Source organism: Neolamprologus multifasciatus, chromosome 7, assembly GCF_963576455.1.
Source record: "Neolamprologus multifasciatus chromosome 7, fNeoMul1.2, whole genome shotgun sequence".
Classification (NCBI taxonomy): domain Eukaryota; kingdom Metazoa; phylum Chordata; class Actinopteri; order Cichliformes; family Cichlidae; genus Neolamprologus; species Neolamprologus multifasciatus.
In genome coordinates, this window is record NC_140445.1 from 34,925,929 (window position 1) to 34,948,331 (window position 22,403).

The window sequence follows — 22,403 nt, forward strand, 5'->3', positions numbered from 1 at the left end:
CTTTCATGCTGGAAGATACTGATGACAGGAGCTCTATAAGTGAAGATGTTCCCAAAGCTAGCGATGAGGATGAAATGGTTTATTTGCAATTTCTCAGAAAACTGATGAACGCCCACCCACCCAGCATCAAATGAGACAGATACCAGCTAACATCTGAACATGCAACAGGCACTCTTGAAGAACACTGCACATAAAAGACTCAGTGGATAAAAACATATTGAAACCATCTTTCTCTGAGGCAGCTGTGTGAACCACTTAACCACTCAGCTACGGAGTCCCACTCAGAAAAACATTTGATTTGATTTACTGTATAAGGCATTTGATGTGATAATTCGATGTGATATCTACCCTATGCCCTTTCACTTTCACATCATTTGAAGCTGCTCTCACCCCAAAGCTTGCCTCGTGGTAAAATAAGAAAAGAGTGGGGGTGGTGGGAATCTCATCATGTGGAGGGGAAAAAAGTATTTTCTTCTCATCCATTTAACTGTTGCTTTTATTGAAGCAATTTCACATCGTGCTCTGAGTAGTTTTTAAAAACTAAGCTAAACTTTGAAGGAAGCGAGATGGAGTTCAGCCGGCCTTTTTCAGCTGGAATAAATCAAGCTGTTAGTGAACAGAAGCCACAGTGTGAAGAGCGACTGTTTAGTGTCTTAGTGCAGTTTACAATCCTCTTGCTGAGCCCAGTGGCACTCAGACGAGCTTCCTCGGTGGTACTGTTGTTATAAGGAGGATTAGTTCAACCACCAGGCTGAGCTCTGTCTGCGTCTGCCTCGCTGCGGCAAGAAAATCTCACCTGATGACATTTATGTAGCCTAAACACCCCGAAACACACAATTTACTTTAATTAGTTAATATAATCTCGTCTCTCATGAGCACAGTGTCGCAATCTTCCTTAAAAAAACGGACCCTCCGTGGATCCTCGTGATCTGCGGAGCTTTTCCTGTGACCACCACTACGTGGCGCACTGAGTCATAAACTCAAACCAGCACACTCGGCAGGGTGCACATGCACAGCACTGGAAGCTATGAAACAAAGGTCTTATAATGCCTGTGTGTGGCCATGGAAAAAAATGAAAGAGAATAAAAAATAAACCCGGTTTCCATTTGTTCAGACAATAAAATATGTGGCTATTTAGAGCAGAATGGAAATGTTGTTTTTTCTCTCCAAGAAAACAAGTGAAAACTCTGCCAGCAGAGCGCTTGAGATCGTTTTACAGGTTTCAGAATGGCAGCTTCCCAAGTGAAAAAAGTGCTTTTGGGGGAAAAAAACAGAAAATGAAATTAAAAAAGCTTGTTTTCAGGCCACCAGAAGAGCTCTTTATTGACAGAATTATGTCAATAAATCCATTAAACGACTGTTTGAAACGCAATCTGCACGCTGTCACGTTTGAATAAAAATTTTCAAGTAGAAAATGAGACTTGGACACTAGGAGAATGGCTGCTTAGTGAAAATGAAGCTGAACCAGTAAAAGTGGCTGGTTGCGCAGCGATCTGAGGTCTGTCTGCGGGCCTGTGGGAAGCCCGCACACACCAGCCATCCCCATCAATACCTCCCCCAAACCCTCTCACCCCCTCGAGTAGAAGAGGTGTTGTTTTTGTAAGCGAAACGCACGTCGTTCAAAAATCCAAAGCCGATGGGAGCGCGCGCACCCGTGAAACTGTACACTGCAAGAAATATCTGCAACAACAAACACCGCTGCAGCGGCTCGGCTCCAAAACCCCACCGTGAAGAACTTGATTATGACCCCCCACCTCCCCCGTGCACGAGCACGGGAAGAATAATATGGTGAATTTGTGAGGTTGGATCATTTTTTCATTCAAAAAACGATCTCTTCGGGGGTAAATGGTTTATTTAAAAGTGGGAACAAAGCAAAAACAGCCGATGAATCCAGGTTTTATTTGACTTATTTTTCTGGGAAAAGAGAATCAAGAAGACTGAACAGTCTGAGCTCTAGCCTCTCAACTGTCAAGATTTTTTTCCAGTGTTCCCCGGCTGGCCCAGTAGGAGAGAGAGAGAGAGAGAGAGAGGGGGGGGGGGAGGGGGGTAGAGGAGGAGAAGGGGGGGTTGGTCCGGGAGAGCATGGCAGCGGGAGCCACACGGCGCTGCTTTTACTTGCTTCGCACCGCTTCTGGCGCGCTCTCGGTTACGTGGCGGAGCCGCTCGTCGGGGGACATTTAACCTGAAGACCGCGCGCGTTTCCACGAGAGCTTTGTTATCTCGTGCTGTTGCTCTCGGTCGCTTGGATAGGAGAGATCGGACAGCTGCGGATTCAGCCGGAGCTCAAGCTGCTGCCTTGAGTGGTTGTCGCTGGATCCACGGGGAGCCAGAGGAGAGGTCCCGAGCTGGCGAGAGCGGCGACACGGGGACTAGGTGTCTGCGCTTTTTCTTTTTAAAACCTCTGCGCTACCAGGAACACTTTCCCTCTGTTTCTTTTATTCTAAAAGACACACACACACATACACACACACATATATATATATATATAATTCTTCTGTACTGCGTAGATTGTGCAGGGCTGCCTCCTGTTTTGAACTGGTTCACTGCGAGTTGGAGAAACTGTTCGCTGCGCGGTGCGGAGTTGAGCCGAGGCTGAAACGGTGATTTTGTGGCGTCTCTTGACTTAAAGTAGATCAGATCGAGGAAATGATCTGACTGCTAAAACCCCAAGTTGCTGCTTTAAATGAAGAAGACGGCGTTTAAGCTCCAGGTACAGAAGAATAGAGCTCCATCTTTAAGGAAATAAAAGTGGACTGTCATTCACACAGGCACCACCAGAACACATCAGAGCTTTTAAACCTGATTCAAGAAGGACTTTCGGCCAATTTTCAGTTCATCGGAGTTCCACAGCAATTATGCCGCAGGTGGACATGATCCTCTTCCTCATCCTCATCATTGGGATGTGCGTGTACGGCCAGGACCCTGCTTCCAAGGTGGTGTCCGACCGCTACGCCGTCTTCTGGAACAGAACCAACCCCAAGTAAGTAATCCCGCTATCCCACAGGGACGCAGCGACACGGAGCGGGGAGAGGGGGCTCCCTGTGCCCCGCAGGAGCGCCCTGTGCGCTGCCCCGCGTGCTGCCCCGTGTGCAGCAGTGCAAAAGGCTGATTGATCGGTTGAGGTGGTTACACTCTCAGCTCTATTTGTGGCATTACAGGTGCGCGCAACTGAAGGTAATGCACTTTAGGAAGCAAAGCAAGTACCCAGCATTAAATACCGATAATTTAATGGCTCAGCTGTTATCACACCTGTTTGTATCCATGATGTAACGTTTGCCTTTGAAGTGCCACCATCTTTAAATCTTCAAACGCAAGCCTGGCAGATTGCTCGCTGCCTCACTCACCTTAATAATTGTTGTCCTTGTTGATGGATTGTTGCATTGACTGAAGATTAATTGTCCCTCATGTCTGAGTCTTCTTTGTAATGAACCATGCACATTTAGCAGCATAAATCTCCCCGTGACAGCTCCTCAACAACAAGGTGTTTTTACACAGGCTGTCATTTACGTGCTGTTATCCATTAATGCTCACTGTTTGCTCAACATTATCAGGCTGGAAATTTGAATGCAGAAGTGTTACAAGTGCTGCTGGGAATGCGTTACTGTGCTGCTTTAAAAATAATGCTGAGCCGCTTGCAGTCTGCTGTCATCGATTAGAAATGACAGGATCGTTTTGGTGCCAAATGGAGACTCATCCTGTGAGGGATTGCTGATATTCCCTGTCAGCTTAGGGTTAATGTTATTGATCTATCGCACTATCGCTTTGCCCCGAGAGAGATGATAAATTGTAATCTGATGTGTTTCTTGCTTCCTGTTTGAGAGGTTTCTCCCAGAAACTTTTGCTTGGATGCTGAGGTGACATTTCTCCTCCGAAACTTCCTCTTGCCTGTTCCTGGGCGCCTCCCTCCCTCAGTGACTCAGTGCTTCACTTTTCCACCTTCAGCACCGGAGCACATAGTGATATGATGAGTGTTTGTCACTTTGTTTCAGCTTGAATACTTTCTTTATTAGCAGGCTGCAGTTTCAGAATGAGTCAATAAATGAATATTATATCAACATTTGCTCAGGGGCCAGGAACTGGTTTCTGGGCTTCAACAGTCAAAACACACATCAAGAGCCTTTGTGTGTCTTTGTAATGGTCACCCTGAGGGCAAGTATGTGTTACGGAGGAGTTAAACTGACAGGATGTTAATGATAGAAATGCAAATGCTGCAGCAGTGACATCAAAGGAGGTGATGCAGTTCTTGCTCTGCTGCTAACAGAAAGATATCTGAGTCTGATAACAGCCTTCTGTCACACTCGCTGGCTGCAGGTCCTCTCCTCCCTCCATTTTTGGCATTGAAGCAGTTCCCAGTTCCCAAGTCTAGTTTCTTGGTTGCCATGCTTCCCCCCCACCCCCTTATCCAAGTGTCCCCTCCGCCCTCCTCCTGGCTCATGCTGGGGCAGACAATAAGCGGGTACACAGGGGTATTTCAGCAGCGGCCAAGGCACAGCGTGGTGCTCAGTCTTGTGAGAGATCCACACATGCTGAGGTCACACACTTGGTAGTAACCAGGCAAGTTGCGGGTTAAGCAGCACAGAGGGGACCGTTGTCAGGGTCAAAACCAGGGCAGTACCGCTGGCCATGGGGCCCGATGACGGCCCAGCACGGCACCCTGCCTGGACTTTGTCTCAACAGAATAGGGACTAAATAAATGAGTAACTCTAAATGACTGTCTCCTTTTCTCATTCATGACTTTAATCTAAACCTGACCCTTGCTGTATAATGTAAAAGAGGGCCATGCTAAAAGGCCCAGGGGCCCCTGACCCGCAGCAGAACTTAAGAGTATTCCATACAAGCTGGCGGGTGCTGAATCCCCGCTGTTTAATGTAACCATACTCAGTGTTGGAGTCCTGGGAACCTGCTGCGGTACAGTCCCAACTTCCAGATGAGCTTTCTTACCCCCCTCTTCTCCTGTTTCTGCTGCATATTTGACCAAAGTGAGGAAAAATGGCATCCGGAGCAGCAGTCCATACTCAGCCATTCATGAAATGCCCTACAGGAGCTCTGGAATTGAAATAGGAAGTGAGTCGTGAAAAATGGAAATGCTTTGACATTTTCATGTTTTTTCCCTTGTTTCAGAGGAGCTGCAAGGAGCCCTTTTTTGTAATTTCGATAAACGTTGCGTTCGTGTTTGCCTTGCTTTCATCTTGGGGAACAATCTTCCTGCGCTGATGCTCAGTGCTGATTAGGCTCAGATGAGCGGGACTTGGAGCGGCGGTGGAGGGATTTACAGCCCTCAGGATGGCTCAGCCTTGCCTGGAGTTTGAAAAGCTTTCACAGTCGGTGACAGCAAGTCGCTGTGCTTGTATAAGCTACTTAATGAAATTAAAGAGAACTCCAGTATCAGGGAGACTTGTTAAAAAGAAACAGCTCACACATAATTGATATAATGACTTATAGTTATTTTTTTAAATGTTAAATCCCTCAAAAAGAACTAAAAAGACTTCAGATTATTGTCAGCTAAATCTGTCTGGTGTAGAGGCTGGAGGAGACAGGAAAAATCGGTCCCATTAGTTTAAGGGGGTGTTAGCCGTGACGCACTTGGCTGCTATGCTGCTTTGGAAAGCAGCTAATTTGGATATAAACTTTAAAAATGCTGGTGTTTTACATAAATCTGCAAAGAGTGTGTGCCTCCTCTTAAGTCAGATATTGTCTGTGTGGTGGCCGTGCCGTTTGAGAAGGTTAATAAGAACTGTGTACTTAATAAATTGTTCATAAAATGTGAGTTTATTAAAGGAATTATGTGTATTGACAGATGTGTAGAAAGCAATTTTGCAGACAAACTTTTGTGTTCTCGGGTTGCAAAATATTTTTCTGCTATTCACATTTACAGCCCAACCCTGATGGAAGATTTAGTGAGATTTACAGATGCACTAATATTCATAATAACGCACCTCAGGGCGTTTTAGGACCTTATTTCTGCAAAGTGATCCATTACTATTAGTATATTAGTGCATTAAAGCCAGTAAAACAGGCATACTGTGTCCATTACGTTATCTTTTGGGCCAGTTGAAACTCTCCTGTGGTCGTGACACATGATATCATGAGACTATCCGCTTGTCTCAGGGTGTAACGGACCATTCCTGCTGCTCCGTAGAGCGGCGTTTTAGCCAGCTAGCCAGCTGCGAGCATGAAGATCCATTTGAGTGAGTCCACATCGTCAAGTGATGCTGAGCCTCAGCCACTTAAATCTGCGTTGGGATTATTCTGGGGTTCCTTGGAAGATTTTCTCCTCTGTAAGAAGTCTCTGGCCCCCCAAAACACTGAGAACCTCTCATTTAGAAGGAGAGAAACATATGATCAAAAATAAAAAAAGTTTTTGAAATGTTGTTGGTGTATTTTCAGGTATTACGGTTAACTGCTGCTGCAATCTGCTTTAAAAAGTTGTACCAAATGTTTAAGAAATAACTTTAAATGTTTAGTTGAGCAGATCTTGGAGTGCCAACAAATATTTGTTAATGTCAAAGTAATAAAGCATTAACAACTTATCTATTACTATTAATTTAACATCTATCCTACCTTATAAAGTGTTTTCCTGTGAAGGTTTTAATGCTCATAACAGTATGGAGACCACCTTTAGTAATAACTATATGAAGTATGATGTGAAAACTAGCAATAAATCCAGTTGTGGCTTACAGGCCCTCAATAAATTTTATGAGATTATATTATTAAATGTTCACCTAGTGTGATCCATCCTCATAAATGTAACATATGAAGCGTTTATTAAAAAAGCAACAGCAGGGTAAAAACAGCCCAGCCAAGGCAAGAAACCTGGAAAACAAAAACTGCAACTTTTCCTTGTGGAAACACTCATGTAAGAAAAATGAGCCACAGATGTTCCTTGTCAGCTTAGCCGGCTGTGTCAGTAACCAAATGATGGAATAAAGTGAACGAGTTGGGTATTTAGTGCTGCACTGACAAGGAGCTATTAGCGAATTCCCCGCTCACCAGCTATTTAGCTGCTTCATTAAAGCCCACCCGGGTCCATATGGTCTGCATGCAGGCGTTGCCTTCGCCCAAGGTGTTTATTTGTTGCTGATAGGTGGGATCAACTGAGAATCAGAGCTGAGTTCCGACCCTAATCTCCCAAGCTGTTTGTGTCTCCGATGCCATGGAAACTGATACCCCTCGTCATCAAAGAACCTCATTGGGTGGGACTAACGACCTGACAGCTGGGCAGAGAGGGATTCCAGCATTCAGGGGGAGCACTGTCACCCCAGGGGTTTCCTTTAATCCTTGATAATGCTCATCCAAAGCTTTCCGCAGCAGATGCAACATATTTCTCCATAAGATGATAGTCAAAGAATCTTTTCAGTGGCCTATTTTCATGTTTAAATGTTCACTTAAAAGACCTCTCTGATGATTGGCCGTTTGCAGTGAAACCCTCCGCGTGCACAGTTCTCCTCATGGCAGAATGACCTCCGATATTTGTTTTTCCTACACCGCTCTCTTTTTAATCTCCACTTAAAGAAACAATACTCCATTTTTCACTTGGTGGCGAGCTGATGTTGTGATAGTTTCCCAGTGGCATTGTGAGTTGCCCCATTTGCATTGTTCCCAGTGTTTACCCTCACTTTCCCCTCTCAGCTTTTTCCCGGCTCCCTGCTGCTTGGTTCCGCTTGGATTAAAAATGGACACAAAAAGGCAACCACGTCCAAATATTGACTGGGTCTCAGGACCGTAGTCCTCTCCCAGCGCTGGCACAGAACGCCTGAAAGGCCGCTATTGTTCCACTCGTACTCAGCAGCCCATAGCTTTTTAGCTATGCAGAGACAGAGAGGAGGAGGAGGAGACGGGAGAGGGAGAGGTGGAAGTGAAGAGTGTGCGTGTGCTATCGAAGGTGGGGCAGGGGGTTTCTACGGAGTAACTTACACATAAGAGGCCAGAGGCTACAGCAGGGGAACAGTGTCCAGGCCGCGGCATCCCAGGGTGGGGTCAGAACCAGTGTTTCCACCCTGAGGAAGTATCAGTCTCAAAAGGCATCAAAGAGAGCAGAGCAAATGTGATTTCCTGCACCGGGGGCTTCAGAAACTGTCAATAAACTGAGCACGAGAGGCATCTTATCTGAGGTTTACCTTCCATTTTATTACAGAGTGCAGAAGCATTAAGCCCGCTCGCAGCACTTCAGTCTCTCAGTGCATGAAATGAAAGAGCGTCAAATCTCAGATAAGAAATCTCCCATATTCAACTTCTCATATGTCCGTTTCCTACCACTCTGTGTACTTTAATCAGTAGTACCTTACAGAATGTACTTCAGGAAGGCTGAACCTTCGGGTCAATTAAACCGGGAGCTTTATAGTCTCAGTTTTCTGCAAAGAGGGGGAAAGCTTTCCTGCGGAGACCCGTCAATCTACATGCCGTCTGTGACTGCCTGGAGAGTGAAGCTGCCTCAATCCTCCCTTTATGCTCTGACTAAAGACTCCCTCATGGTACTGTGCTGGTGCTATGCGGAGCTTTGCATATATACATCTACCTGTTATAGTAGTCTGTTGCCACTTGGGGGCTGTTTCATAAATATGTGGAATGCCTGGAAATATAGACAACTGCAAAAAGGTTTATGGTTTAAGCCAATCTTTCAGCCTGAGCGTGGTCACTGCTAATGGGTGACTAGCTGTTGGCCTTTTGTAGGAACGACCACAAATGTGTCTCCATCGCTTCTGTTGTTGGTTCAACTCCCACAATTCTTACACACTGTCATCAGCGTGGGACCATAAATCAGCCTTAATAAGGGCACGGCCCCAGGCTGCCAGGGAGTGATTGACAGGAAGCAGTGACTAAAGCTTGTGTAGTGGGTTTACTGGTTTACAGCAGTATCTCTTTTGAGGTCCAGCACAGTGAATGCACTGTAGATACAGCAACATATCGATGCATCTCATTTTCCTTCGCCATTTTTGTTTTTCATTGCCAGGTTTTCCATCTTTTTCGATTCTAAATAGTTTTAGTTTCGTATTCGTGAGAGCAAACCCCCCCCCCCCCCCCCCCCCCCAAAAAAAAAAAACAGCTGACAGTGCAGCAGCACAACACCAAACAGATTGCAAGAGAAATCAGCTAACTTTAAGTATTTTCAGGAATCAATGCTGGAGAAAAATCACACTTAGTGGAAAAAATTATCTGTTGACCAAAATTTGAATACAACCTCATTTCAGCAAAGCAGGGGAAAAGGCTGATAGTAGTCCAGATGACTGTGTATTAAATTACTGCAGTTCTCCAAAAAATTTAAGTAAAATTACTCCAAGAGTCAGAAAAATCTAAAGTAATGCAAAAAATCCTAAGAAGTATAATTTCATGGTACACGATTAGATGGTTTTATGGGATAAACACTGATATATTGAAAGAATAATAAGATATGAATAATTCAACAATGATTAAAATCAATCATTAAATCTCAGGACCCCAGGAAACCTGAAAATGTCTTTGCATGTAAAATAATAATGAGAAATCTCCTTTACATCATCAAAAGACTTTTTAAAGAATAATACCACGTCTTGGATTTAAAGAAGTGAAAAAAGTCAGCCAATGAGGTATTAATTTAATTCGAGATACTTGTGAACGTGTGGTAAGAATTTTCTAACGCTTAGTATTTACAAAAAATACCAAAATGAAAAACATCTGCCGAACAGGTGTTCAACTTGTTTTCAGTACAAATCAACGTTTCAAGTGTTTCGAAAGAAACAAGAAAAAAGCAACTCAAGAGCATTAAAAGTGTATTTTCACAAAAGTTAAAAAAAAAAAACGGCCTTATAGTTTTATAGTACAGTGTGAGTTACTTTTGCTACAAATTCTCTCAAATCATTCTTTCTTGAAAAAGATCAAAATAGTTCAATTAAAATCATAGAGGAAAGAAAAACTACCCAGTTCTTGAATTTTATAAAGCGAAAAAATCTGCCCTTGCAGCATAACTAAAAATTCACACACATGTAAAATGTATGTGAATGTCGATATTATGCTTGTTAATTTGCATGAATGAAGAAAAAAGACAGTTTGTTGCACTTTTTCTTGAAATAGACTAAAAAGGCGATGCTAGAGTTTATAGTGGCTCTTGACATATAGAAAAATGTGCTTACTGTAGATTTGAAAATGTATACTTTGCATCAACATGCATCAGTTTTGTGAGGAATTCAGTAAAAGTGAGTGCAAGTTGAAAAAAGACAGAACACGGTAAATATCATCTTTTGGTTTAGGAAAAGTGGAAAGTAGAAAAACGCTTATGCAACAAAACTTGTGTCAAGTTTTAGAAAAAGAAACCCGAATAAGGCAAAATGCCATTAAAAGTTTTTTGATCTAGTGAAAGTAAAGAATGAGCGAGAGCCTTTCACACATTGTCCTGTCAATCATGCAAATCTGCTCAGAATCTAGACCAAGAAAAGGCAGATTACAGGACCAGACTCTAGTAAGGATCAATAAATCATGTCTAGATCGGTACAATTAGATTTTTGTAGCTGATTTTTAAGAGTTGTGATTAAAGATGAACCAGAAAGAATGTAAAATGTGAAAAATACCAATTTGTTTCAGGGAACCGGTTGTAATATATATATATATATATATATATATATATATATATATATATATATATATATATATATTTCAGATTTTTTCCCTTTGTGTTTAAGAAATAAACCTTTGACTGTGACTTAACAGATCCTCGATAAGATCCATAAGAGTTCAGATCAGATACTGTGAGAGTTTGGCTTCTTGCGTTTGATATGCGTGACAGTCACTGTGTTAGTGGGAGACTCTTCAGGCCTGATCTCACACCGTCTCACTCCACTGCACAGAGCTTCACTTTTCTGCCGTTTTAATCTTAGCGGGCCTTTTTTGTGTGGTGTGTGTGTGTGCTCTTTAAATGTGAGTGGTGAAATGGCATCCCCTGTGTCTTTGTAGGCACCGGTGAGGGTATTAGCAAAGAGGCTCTAAGGGGCTTAAGAGGTCAGCCTCCCCTTTGTGTGGAGACGCAAAACACTTCCTGTGAGACCCTTCACCCCTCTCTGTTCTTCCCTCAGAAAGCCAGGCCCTGCCTGACCATTCACATTAATCAGTCTTAACTCCTAATGACTGCAGTAAAGCTTCAAAAAAGTGCCTCCAAAAAAGTCCTAAGAGCCACTAAGCTGCTAACAGACTGGGCACGGTTGCCGCTGTTTGCAGGGCATCACTTAATATCAAAGATGGCAGGGTGGTTGCTCAGCCATCCTGGCATCCCTTTCTGGACTCCAAAAACTGTCGAGACATGTGTTCCGATTGTTTCTTAAATCGTGTGCCACCGTTCACACTAAAATCATCAGTTTTGGAGGAAAATGTGCGGGTACTGTGTGAATTATTGAGCCAGATTACCTCATGCAAACGCAGTGCCAGTCAACTTTAATCCATTTTTCTTGATTGTAATGCATTTTTTGGCCTCACTCTGTGTTGTTTCTTACCAGAAAGTAAGAAGAAGAAAAGTGCTGGAAACAAAAGTTCAAATGAAGTTGCTTAACTGGGACTTTTCAGGAGTTACGACCGATAAAATGACTTGACAACAGTGATAAATATTTGCTTTAATGAAGTTAAAGGTGTATTTTACTAAGTAAATGAATCAGGTGGAAAAGTTTTCTTTGACATGTTTGGATTATTTAAAAGCGAATTAGTCTCCTTGAGCTTTTTTTTTTTACTGTTGAGGATAAAAGTTTGATTTTTCTGCAGTTTTTTTCTGACTCAGCAAAGAAAAAGGTTTTGCTGTCTCCTCTGGTTTAAGACAAATGGATGTAATGAGAAAATTGGCACTTTGGTGGATTCAAATCATACACAATTACATCTGAAACCTAAACTGGCTTCAGATATATGCTTGATGAAAAGCAAATGTGATCATTTTGACAGCAGGGGCCAAACCTCCAAGTCAGTGTTTCTGGAACTAAATTTGGGTCAGTGCGGCTTTTGGAGGGAGGCCTGAAACGAAAAGTATGCGTACCTCCTCAATGGGACGATATTTCCTGATTTTAAACGGCTGCTGACTTTGGGTTTTCTGTGTATCTTGGAAGAAATTAGACAAAGCTGATGTGTGAGCGTGTTACTGTTTCAGTCAGTTTGTTGAATCATGTGTGATTCACAGAGCGATGAAGCTCTCAGAGCTTCACGTACCACAGGCATATTTTTTTGTTGGTTTTAGCCACAAAGACAAACCAAAATATCCCTGATGAACCAAAAGCTTTTATGGGAGACTCTGCTGCTGCCTAATTGCTTTTGTTTCTCGGGTTCAAATGTCTCGTGTAATCGTTTTGGTATGGGGGTTTATCTGATGCTGGTTAAGAGCTGTGATTTTTTCATACCACAACAGAGAAGGCTTTTTAGCTGTTTAGCCATTTTCAGACTCCTGCGGTGACAAATATTGACTGTTATTTATCTGCATGTGTTGTTTAGTGAACTTGGTGTGGCTTTGCGGGACCTTTTGTGGGGCTCGCCGGCCTGTTGAAACTCAAAAGTGTTTCCTCCTGTTGGATTTCGGCAGACTTGGTGCTTTGGGACCCATGAAATATTAAAAAAGCTGTTTGTGATCTCACGATAGAGCCTGGACAAACCTTCACACGCAAACCACGAGAAATCCAGGTCAGGACCGCCATGACTTTAGCAGAAGGGTCGACACGATGTTGGCCTTTTTAAAAAAAAATTATTATTTCTCACAAATCCTTTCCTGGCCTCTGTTGCTTTGGTGATGAATGACTGTGATTAAATTGTTTTTGGTATTTTATCATTGTACAGCTCGAACTTCAGGGCCATTAATTGAAATCTCAGACTGCCAAGATCTGTACACTTTCCATAGACGTGGCTGACTGACTTCCCCTCCTCTTCGCCTTTTTCTCTGCGGTGTGTGGCGGAGCGGTGCAGCACAGGCAGCCATTTTCCAAATTCGACTCCATTTTGTTTCAGGGAAAAAAAAAAGTAGGTTACGAATCCCGGGCTATCACACGAGCAGTTTCTGATGTTTTCTCATTCCACACTACTGATCCTGTCGTATTTTACGCCTCCAACCGAGTCCTTAAAGTCAGATTTTCTTCAATCGAGCGCAAAGAATCTTTTAAAATATTCCTTGTTTTTTTTTCCCGAGAATATTTTAAACAATTCCCTTTTTCAAGAATATTTTAAAAGTTTGGCTCTGACGTCTGGTGAAAATGAGATTTTTTCCTGCGTTGCCAAAATTAATTTTCACTTCTCTGAAGATAATTCAGATTTTTTGGACTCGGTTATGGAGGGAAATGATTTGACAAATAGAATTTTTGTATTACCGGAGATAAAAATGTTTATTGTACGTCTGGAGCTTAAACTTTAAAAGAAAATAGATAAAGGCTAAAAGCAGCAGAGTAACTATCAAAATTAGCATGAAACACTGAACGAGACAACTGCAACTTTTCCCGCCCTTAAAAAGAGTCAAAAAGACTCGACATGTGCACTGAAATGAAACCAGATTAAACAAATCTTGGAAAATGACGTGGCTTCTAGTGTAGTTTTGATTTCTCGAGGCTTTTTCGAGCACTCCAGCCTCAAATGAATCAAAATTCAAGTCCAGTTAGAAAGAAGCTAGTTCAACAATGAGGGCAGGAAAAGTTTAGCATTTTAAAATTCTGCTTTTTCACCTTGTTGTTCATGCTGCTTCTGATTGACCCACTAACACAATGCTGAGCGTACACGCTGCGTTTGATTTTTGCACGAACCCTTCGCTGTGCGCCGCCACAGCTGCCCTTACATGAGCTGGTACCTTGGCTCATATCATTGGTCGCAGCAATGGCAGCAGCACGGTGGGAACACGCGGGCAGATGCTGCGAGCGCTCGCGCTGATGATCCCCTTTTATGTCTTGGCTCCATCAGGGCTCTGAGTTATTCTAGTGCATAATTGATGGAGGAGTTAGAATAGCAGAAGTAATGCGATGAGAGGGTGCAGCCAAGCGGAGCGAGGGATCGCGTGCGTGGGGCTGCAAACATTGCAGGGGACGAGAGGAGGGCATCTGGCGTAACAGGTCCCAGCGCTGAGTCGACACACCCTATGCCACCGTCTCAGCCAATCGCTGCTCTCCTCTTCCCTGCCAATGAGACGTCTCCGCCGGAGCGGAGTACTACGTTCTCATGAATCACACAAGAAGCTGTTATCAGCTGTTATTACCCCTCTTATGCACTGGTTTTAATCTTCAACTTGACGATGTTTAGCTAAGATAAATTTAGTGGTAGTTCTACTCTGATTGGTTTGGAATGCAGTAAATAACTTTCGGGTATTTTTGGCCCCAGAGGGCTTTCTTTGTCCCCGTAGTGCATTTCTTTAGGTCGACTGCGGGATCAGCAGGGACAGGGTGGATATCACACCTAGACGAGCACCTACAAAGAAAAACTAATGGCCCAACAAGCCCGCATTGTCTGTTTAACAAAAGGGACAAGGTCACAGATAACCTGCCACATCCGACATCAAAGACTCTGAGGAAAGGCTTAAAGAACAGGCGAGGAGACGGCTAAAGTTTCACTGCGGTTTAATGTCAAATAGTTATTAGACCAACAGGAAAGTAAAGGGATAAATAAACTGAATATTAAAAACACTCACAAAAAGTTTTCTTTAATTTCTTGGAGAAAGAAGTTACGTTCAGACTTAAATAAAAGCTACAAATATTCAATTTACAAAGGTAGTCATGAGTTAATACTTGATTTAATCCAGCACATAAATCCCTCTAATTTTACCCTTGCATACATGAAAATGTAGCTGATGAGGGTTTTTTAAAGTTTCAGGGAATTGGAATGATGGAATGAACAGATTAAGTCAAGAAAATTCCCCAATGTTAAAAATACTTAAACATTAATCACTGCTTTTGCTGAAAAATTACTGCTTTAAAAAGAAAATATAGGATTAGAGTGAACTAAGTGGAAAATATGTTGATTATTGCAGTTTAATAAGCACAGCCAAACCACCGATTTTCTATAAAACCTTTCATGGAACTAGTTTCTCTTACTCAGACCGTATGATTCCTACATATACTGAGTTTGTTGTGTTTGAATTAGTCTCTTATGCAGTGTTTTAAAGTGCAAAATCGCTCACAGCTAATGGGAATTTATTGCAGCTTCTACAGGCATAGAAAGTGTTTTTTTAAATTATCCAGCAGGCAGCGTAATAAAAACAGTAAGTTGTGCAGAGTTTTTGCGTGTGGCTCTGCAGACAGTAGCCGGTGGCTGAAGTCGGCTCTGAAACACAGACCTGTCCAGCGGAGCACTTAGAGGCCACTGGACCGGGAGTGTGCCTATTAAGATCATAAAATCTCACTCATAAAGATGTTTTATTTGTTTCCTGAATGTGCCGGCTGCTTAGGTTTCCATCAGAAGTCTTTATGGCTCAGTACTCATATTTCTGTCTCTGGACGGAGGTGACTATTAAGTTTTAGTGCACTTCTGTAAGTTTCAAAAACCTGGTCACCAAAAGTTCACTAATTATTTTTTCTTTGCACCAACGTACTCAAAAAAACCCAAAAAAAATACAACTCGATGTTGTGGAATAAAAATTACAGAAGGATGTCATTTCTTTTCTTTTTTTTAATGTCAGGTGTTATATATTTGTTACAGGGAAGAGAAGTTAAAAAAATATTTTTCGTTAAATGTATAGTTTAGGAGCTGAATCAGCAACTTTAAGTAAATGTACAAAACTATATTAATAACTGTACTTGCATCTACAATAAATATGATCATATGTCTTCATATGTCTTCATATGTCTTTTACATAGTCAAACAAAAAACAGTTATACATTTGTAAATAAAATATGTAAAAAAGTACAATTTATATCAACATACATGTATTTTTATTAAAAAGAATTGAAGTTCATATTTTTCTCTGAAACTCAATTCATAGTTCATATGTATACATATATATTTATTATACAAGGTGTGTCAAAATAAGTTTTAAAGATTATTAGTTTTATTATTTTTAGCACACATAAATAGCATTTCAGAACAGTCTTCAGCATTGATATGTAAGTTTGTAGTTTACTAGTTGGCTTAGACTTTTACTGTGACATATGACAGTATGGTGCTGTAAACTCGATTTAAATAATAAAATTAGAAAGAAATTAAATGTAATGTTAAAGTCAAAGATTTTAATAATTCAGGAACATTTTTTATACGATGAAAAAATGTTAAAGCAAAAATGTAGTCAATTTATTTTTGAAATTTTCATTCAAATGTGGATTTTTTTTAATCTTTCAATAAAGCATTCAGATGTTTAAATCTTATGACTGCTTAGCCTAAATTATGGGGGGAAAAAATTTCTTTGATCATTTTTCAAAGGCGAACTGGATTTGGAAGGAACCTCGCCTTAATGCCGCCACGTCTCGTTGGCGCTGGTTTCCCCTTCTGTCGCTTTACCTCAATTTCACTTATTTTGAACCTCTGTGATTACTGGCTGGAATAAAAGGAAAGAATTGATTGAAGAAGAAGAGGATGGGGGGGAAAAATGGACTTGATGTGTGGGTGTCGAAGTCCTGTGACTGCTTCTTTGGGTCACATGGTCTTTCCAGAAGTAGTGCTGGTGAGGTCTAGACACGCGATACACAGGGGGGTTAGAGAAACACGCCGGCTAAGACGTCACACACATTTACCATCCACCAATCCACTCCTGTATGGAGGCAGGCCGATTCTAAATTTTGCCCAGCAACCCAGCAGTGTAGTGGGAGATGTGGTGCTGTGGTGCAGCACGACTCTTTGACACACTTCTTGACTTTTCCAATTAGTAGCTATTATTTAGCGATTATTTGAAATCACTGCAAAGAAATTTTTGATTCTGTGTGGGCCGAAAGTTTGCGTCAACTTTGTTATAATGATGTTAATTGTTATTTCGGGTTAAATCAAATCAACTTGCGAGGCCAAAGCCCCAGCTGAGAAGTCTTTTTTAACAATCTGGTGATATTGCGTCCATGTCGTTAAAAACCTTCAAAATGTTCAAAATTAGGTTAAAACCCTCCATACTACAGTGAAAATGGGTAAAATGCAAATTTGATCCAAGCACCCCCCCACCACCTTCCCTGATACCCCCACCACTGCACCCATAAGGAAAAAAAACTGGGTGTGTTCTTGTAGAAAGTCACCAATCAGGATTAAATCATAACCCCTCAGCAGCCAATGAGCCATGGACCAGCTGTGCTTTCATTGGCCCGCAGAGCACTGATAACCAGAACTGTGCCAGATACACCAGGGTAGAAATAACCCAGAATTACTGTAGCCTGAAGGGAGCAAAGCTCTTAATGCAGCATGTTGAATCCATGCTGCAGAAGCCTGCTGCTTTCTGGGAGATGTAAACTGTATGGTTACTATGTACTGTGGCACACATACACACTGTTGCAGTGCCCATGACGTGATAGAAATGTTAGATGGTTACATGGAGCTGAGTTTGCTTTTTTTGCTTCCACACATCCTTACTTACTCTGATTTTTATTTCTCACTTTGTTTTTTAATGAGAATCCAAAATGAATGACGACAAAACCGAATTTGCAAAATACTAACGCGCAGCTGCAATATGACTTTATTAGAGAAACTGCCTTTGTATAGGTCAGGGTTAAATCGGTGCATGGTAATAGTAGGTATGTGAGGACCCCGTTTTAGAAACACAAACTCTAATATTGAAAATGTATGCTGTCTCCCAGCTTTGCTGTCCAAATGTTAAAATATGTCAGACGTCACAGAACTTCGATGGAAAAAAAGTTAGACAAAAAATTTAAAATTCACTTAAGAAAAAAATATATAATTCAATTCAATTCAATTTTATTTATATAGCGCCAAATCACAATAGAAAATTTTTCTCTCTGTTAGCTAGCTTTTGCTCAAAAGTAGCTGGAACAGCTTTCTAAGTCTTGTATTGTGTTTGTCATGATCCCAAAATGTCTTTTTGGTTTGCCAAAAGTATTTATTATAATTGAAAAAGTTGTTAAGTCCCTACAAAACAGGTGCTGTATCCCTGTAGAATTTGCATGTATAATATGAAAACGTTGTTTAGTAAAATACTTAAATGCACGTGAATCTGTGCATGCGTGAAACGAACACATTTTCATATAATTGTGTAAATATGTTGCTAAACTTAGAAACTGACCATGTAGATTGATGTCATTTTCTCTTCATATTCACATTTTGGTGATTTTGACCAAAAATGTGTTTAGCATCATTTTAGAATTTGTAAAAATCCTAGGCTTTGTAGAGCTTTAGTTTTTATTTACACTCCAAAATATGTTTACTTTAATTTGCCATTTATACAAGCTCACAGTAAAGCAGCAGAAAGCTGTTGTAAAGCAATATCAATAAAATTTGGGCCTCATTCCCAATTTTTTTTTCTTTTTTTGTAGGAACTCTTCTAAGCTAGCATGCCGTAAACCAATCAAGCATACATCATAAAAATATATGAGGATTAACAGCAAAGCCGCGCTAAAAAAAACAAAAACAAGACAACAGTTCAGGTTTTTAGTACATTTAGGGCTTTCGTATTGGCTAACCCTGCTGACCGGCTGTTGCTGCTCTGCTATCAGAAATGAGAAGGGCAATTAAACCTTCTCAGACTTGACAGCTTTGTTCTACCGTATAAAAAAAGGAAGAATCCACTTTTACCCCTGGCTGCTCTGCTAACTCCTCAGCTCTCGGCCAGGATTGAGCTGAAGCCCCTTCCTCCATGTGTACAGCACACACCCAGTGGACATTTGTTAAAGCTTGAGGTTATTTAAAAAATATTTTCCTCAGCTTTTTTTTTTCTCTTTGCTTTTTGCATATTTCAGTACAGTATCAACTTGCTGAAAACACAAATGTTTTAAGCCTTAGTCCAAATCTGGAGCAGTTTTGTGACCAGATCCTCGGAGCAAATTGCTTTGGTTGTGATCCTGTAAGAAGAAGTTCAGGTGCTGCACAGATGAAAGTCAGCACATTGGGGACTTTAATTTGGCGGTGTGCTCTGTGGCTGCAGACACACATTTAATCTGCTGTGGAAAATGAGTGTGCAGACTTTGGGGAGACTTTTACACACGCTCAAAGGCCATGCATGTCTGCACACAGAGGAAAACACACACACACACGGATGCAGACGCAGACTTGTGTGCAGGATGTCATATGTTTATCCTGTAAGTCAGCTGTTTGATCATAATTTGTGATTAATCAGCCATGAGAGCTTTCGAATTAAGAGCAGCTTCTCATGTCAGAGTAACTGCAGCCTAATCCGTCTGGCCTTGCCCAAATGCTTTCTAGTTTAGCGAGCAGATGACACAGAGCAGGGTGCTCGTGCTTGTACGTACCGAGTCTCTTATAGCTAAAGTGGCAGGGATTGACTTCTGCCTCACTGATTAAATGTGTGTTTTGGGGGATACTTTCCATTTCGGGAGAGTCTGCTTTCACATTTAGACACTTTCATTTATATACAGTCAAGCAGGTGAGGAACCTGAGGAGCCTCTCTTTCTGGAAAGCAGAAACTGAAGGAAAATTAAGAAAACAAAGTGCAATGAGATGGATGTTTCAGAAGATGTTAAAGTAGAATTACTCCACAAAAATAAGATTTCTTGTACCAGTCTTTCAGGGAAACGTGTCAGAATACACTACATGTTCAAGTAGCATCACTTCATTGTTTCCAAAACATTTATACCTTTAAAACCTTCCCATTTTCCTTTTCATTCCGCAGGAATAACATGGAGTAAATAGACTAGCATGTGGCTGATAGCGCTAATAATTTGTCTCTCTCAATTTTTTTCCAGCTTAGTTCGCCGATTTGGAAGATAATTTAGCTCCTTATTTTTTAATCGTGTAATGAATGGACTAAAGTAATAAAATATTTGTTACGCATGGACTGTTTGTACCCTAATGTCTGGTTCTACGCTATTATAGTCGGATACGATATAAATGCTGATTCTTTTAGGAAATTTAAATTACCATTTACGATACAATACGGCATTTGTTTAGATGAAAGTTCGTTAAAAGAGGATCGTTTAGAGGTGTTGTAATGATTTTTGTGGATGTGTAATATGGCCGACTAAAGTCTTATGATTTAGCTAATAAATGTGCGAGTATTACCAAGGCCCTTGTACTGCTCAATCATGTAATGCCACAGTATTTGCTACGATGGTTAATACAGCAGCATTCCTGTAACTGTAGGGGAACGGTAACAATGCTCATCTTTCCATGCCCATGAAAGATCAGACTGAATTCGTGGTATGAGGTAAGGACATTCACTTATCTTTCACACAGACATTACTATAGGATTACTATAGAAACACTCAAATGGCAATATAATGGTAACCAAACAGCTGGCAGTATTATACTGTAAAGCTTGCCTGCTATACAGCACAGCGGGTTGTGTTTTTATGCTAAAAAACTGTTATTCTATTTTGCGGTAAGTGTACACTAAAATAACAGTTAAAAGCATCTAGACTTCTGCTGAAATTTAATTTCTTAAAGTTCTTTTTTTGGGTGAAACTGATCCTAATTTCCAAGATGATTCAGTTTGAAGCTAGGCTTTGATTCCAAACTGTGAAGTCTTTAATCCAAAGATTTGCAGACTCCCCTCCCATCTGGTAGAGTCAAGTCACAGCTCGGTTAGACCCAGACATTTGCTCAAAGCATAATGTGGACAAAGGGTGGACAGCGGCTCAGGCTAGTGCAGCTCTGATTTTCCTGTCATTTCTGCCACACGCTGCAGGATCAGCTGCAAAAATATCAGATCCTGCCATAAGGAACACTTGGCACATATGTATTAAGAAACAATTTCCCCCTAATCGCATGGGTTATATTGCCATTAAAATGCATCAAACTCACCCTGCATGGCATGCCCCGGGCACACTGTTCCCTCCCCACAAATGTTTCTCCTACTGCCCTTTTGTTCCGCTCCAGAATGGAGTTGACGCGTGTGAAACCGAACGTGATACCAGGGGCCTGAGAGTTCATTATTCCCTGCTGTTCTCACGGGGCGAGTGAAAAATCACTCCTTTGTGCCAAGGAAGAAAGAGCCTTCCTCTGACCTCATGGTTGCGCAGTGTAATGTGAAAAGGCCCAGAGGTTTGTGTGGTGTAGCCACACCCACTCTGTTGTGGAGCCGCCATGGAATCCGACCGGGGTCCCTCGTCTCTGAGAGTGAGAGCTACGGAAAAAAACCCTGCCTTTTGTAAACAAATGTTTGGATCCCACATCATATACCACACTAATTGGACTTTGGCTGCTCACAGCATCTTTTTTTTTTTTTTTTTTGGGGGGGGGGGGGGGGGGGGGGGGGGGTTCATTTTCTGCCTTCTCCGTACACTGACCACTTCAGACCACAGCCACTCTCCAATTAGGCTCTCTCTTTTAACAGACATCTTTTTTCCTTTTCACTTTCTCTGTGCTGCAGTGCTGTGCAGTACCAGATAAGGTGGAATTATAGGTTTGTCTCCTTGATGTCTCCTCAGTTAGGGGCTCTCCTCTCCTCATCACATCTCTCAGAAAGTTGACCAGCTTCAAACACAGTCCTCTCTTCATCAAAGTGGCTGCAGAAAGTTTCTTAAGTGCAGATCCTGTACGGTGGTGGATCTGAAGAGGCGTTCTCAAAGCTACAATCTGAATGCTACCAGATGACATAATGACCCACAGGAGCCTGCTGCCTTTTAGGTGTTACTTAAAGCTATGTGTGGTATGTTTATATCCGTGTGTGTGTGTATATCTGAATGCCATAAGCATACACAAATACAAAAACTTCTTTTTTGGGGGAACACCTTGAAATGCTTGTTTTGTTAAAGTGGAAAAAAAATAACTACACTTAGTGGCCACTTTTTTAAGTACACTTTGTTAGTGGTGGGTTGGACCCTGTTTTTTCCTTCAGAGCTGCCTTCACTCTCTGTGGCGCAGTTTCAGTGCAATGATGGAAACATTCCTCAGAGACTTTGGTCCATATTCATAACAACAGCATCACACCAAGCTGTGACTCTCATTTCACTGTATCCTAAAGGTGGATGACTGTGGAGCCCATTTTAGTAGAGTAAAGTTTGAGATGATTTGAGCTTTGGGACAGTACGTTACTCCGCTGAAGTCATCACACTGTAGTTGCAAAGGGATGGACGTGGTCAGCAACAATACTCAGGCCGTGGTATCTACAATACTTTTTTCCTAGACAACTTTTGCAAAACAATAACAGATTAAAAAATTACCTTAAATGATTTACAATTTTGCCACAGCTGCTAAAATCTTTTGCTTTACTCCATGATTTTTTTTCCTTTAAAATTCCTGCTGATGCCAAATACTTAAATGCAAAATCCTTCACTGCAATCTGCAGCTTCTTAACGTATTCAATGTTTAGTTTTTACGAAACGCTTTAAAATTTTAAAGCGTAATAATGCACCAAAGATGGTAATGTTTCTGCAACAGCTGCTAAAAGCTTTGGC

General features: G+C 41.5%; 1 protein-coding gene across 2 annotated transcripts in view; it reads left to right on the top strand.

Annotated features, from left to right (window-relative positions):
- Positions 1-2,058: 2,058 nt before the first annotated feature.
- The window catches only part of LOC146514659 (ephrin-A5b-like), an 89,767-nt gene continuing 69,422 nt past the window's right edge, over positions 2,059-22,403 (top strand). Inside the window, exon 1 of one of the 2 annotated variants that reach the window (XM_085166080.1) lies at positions 2,059-2,980. In XM_085166080.1, the coding sequence (XP_085022206.1) occupies positions 2,856-2,980 (125 nt within the window). In that variant the 5' untranslated portion in view covers positions 2,059-2,855. The remainder of the gene's footprint in view (positions 2,981-22,403) is intronic. The other variant, XM_085166079.1, reaches the window with a different exon arrangement.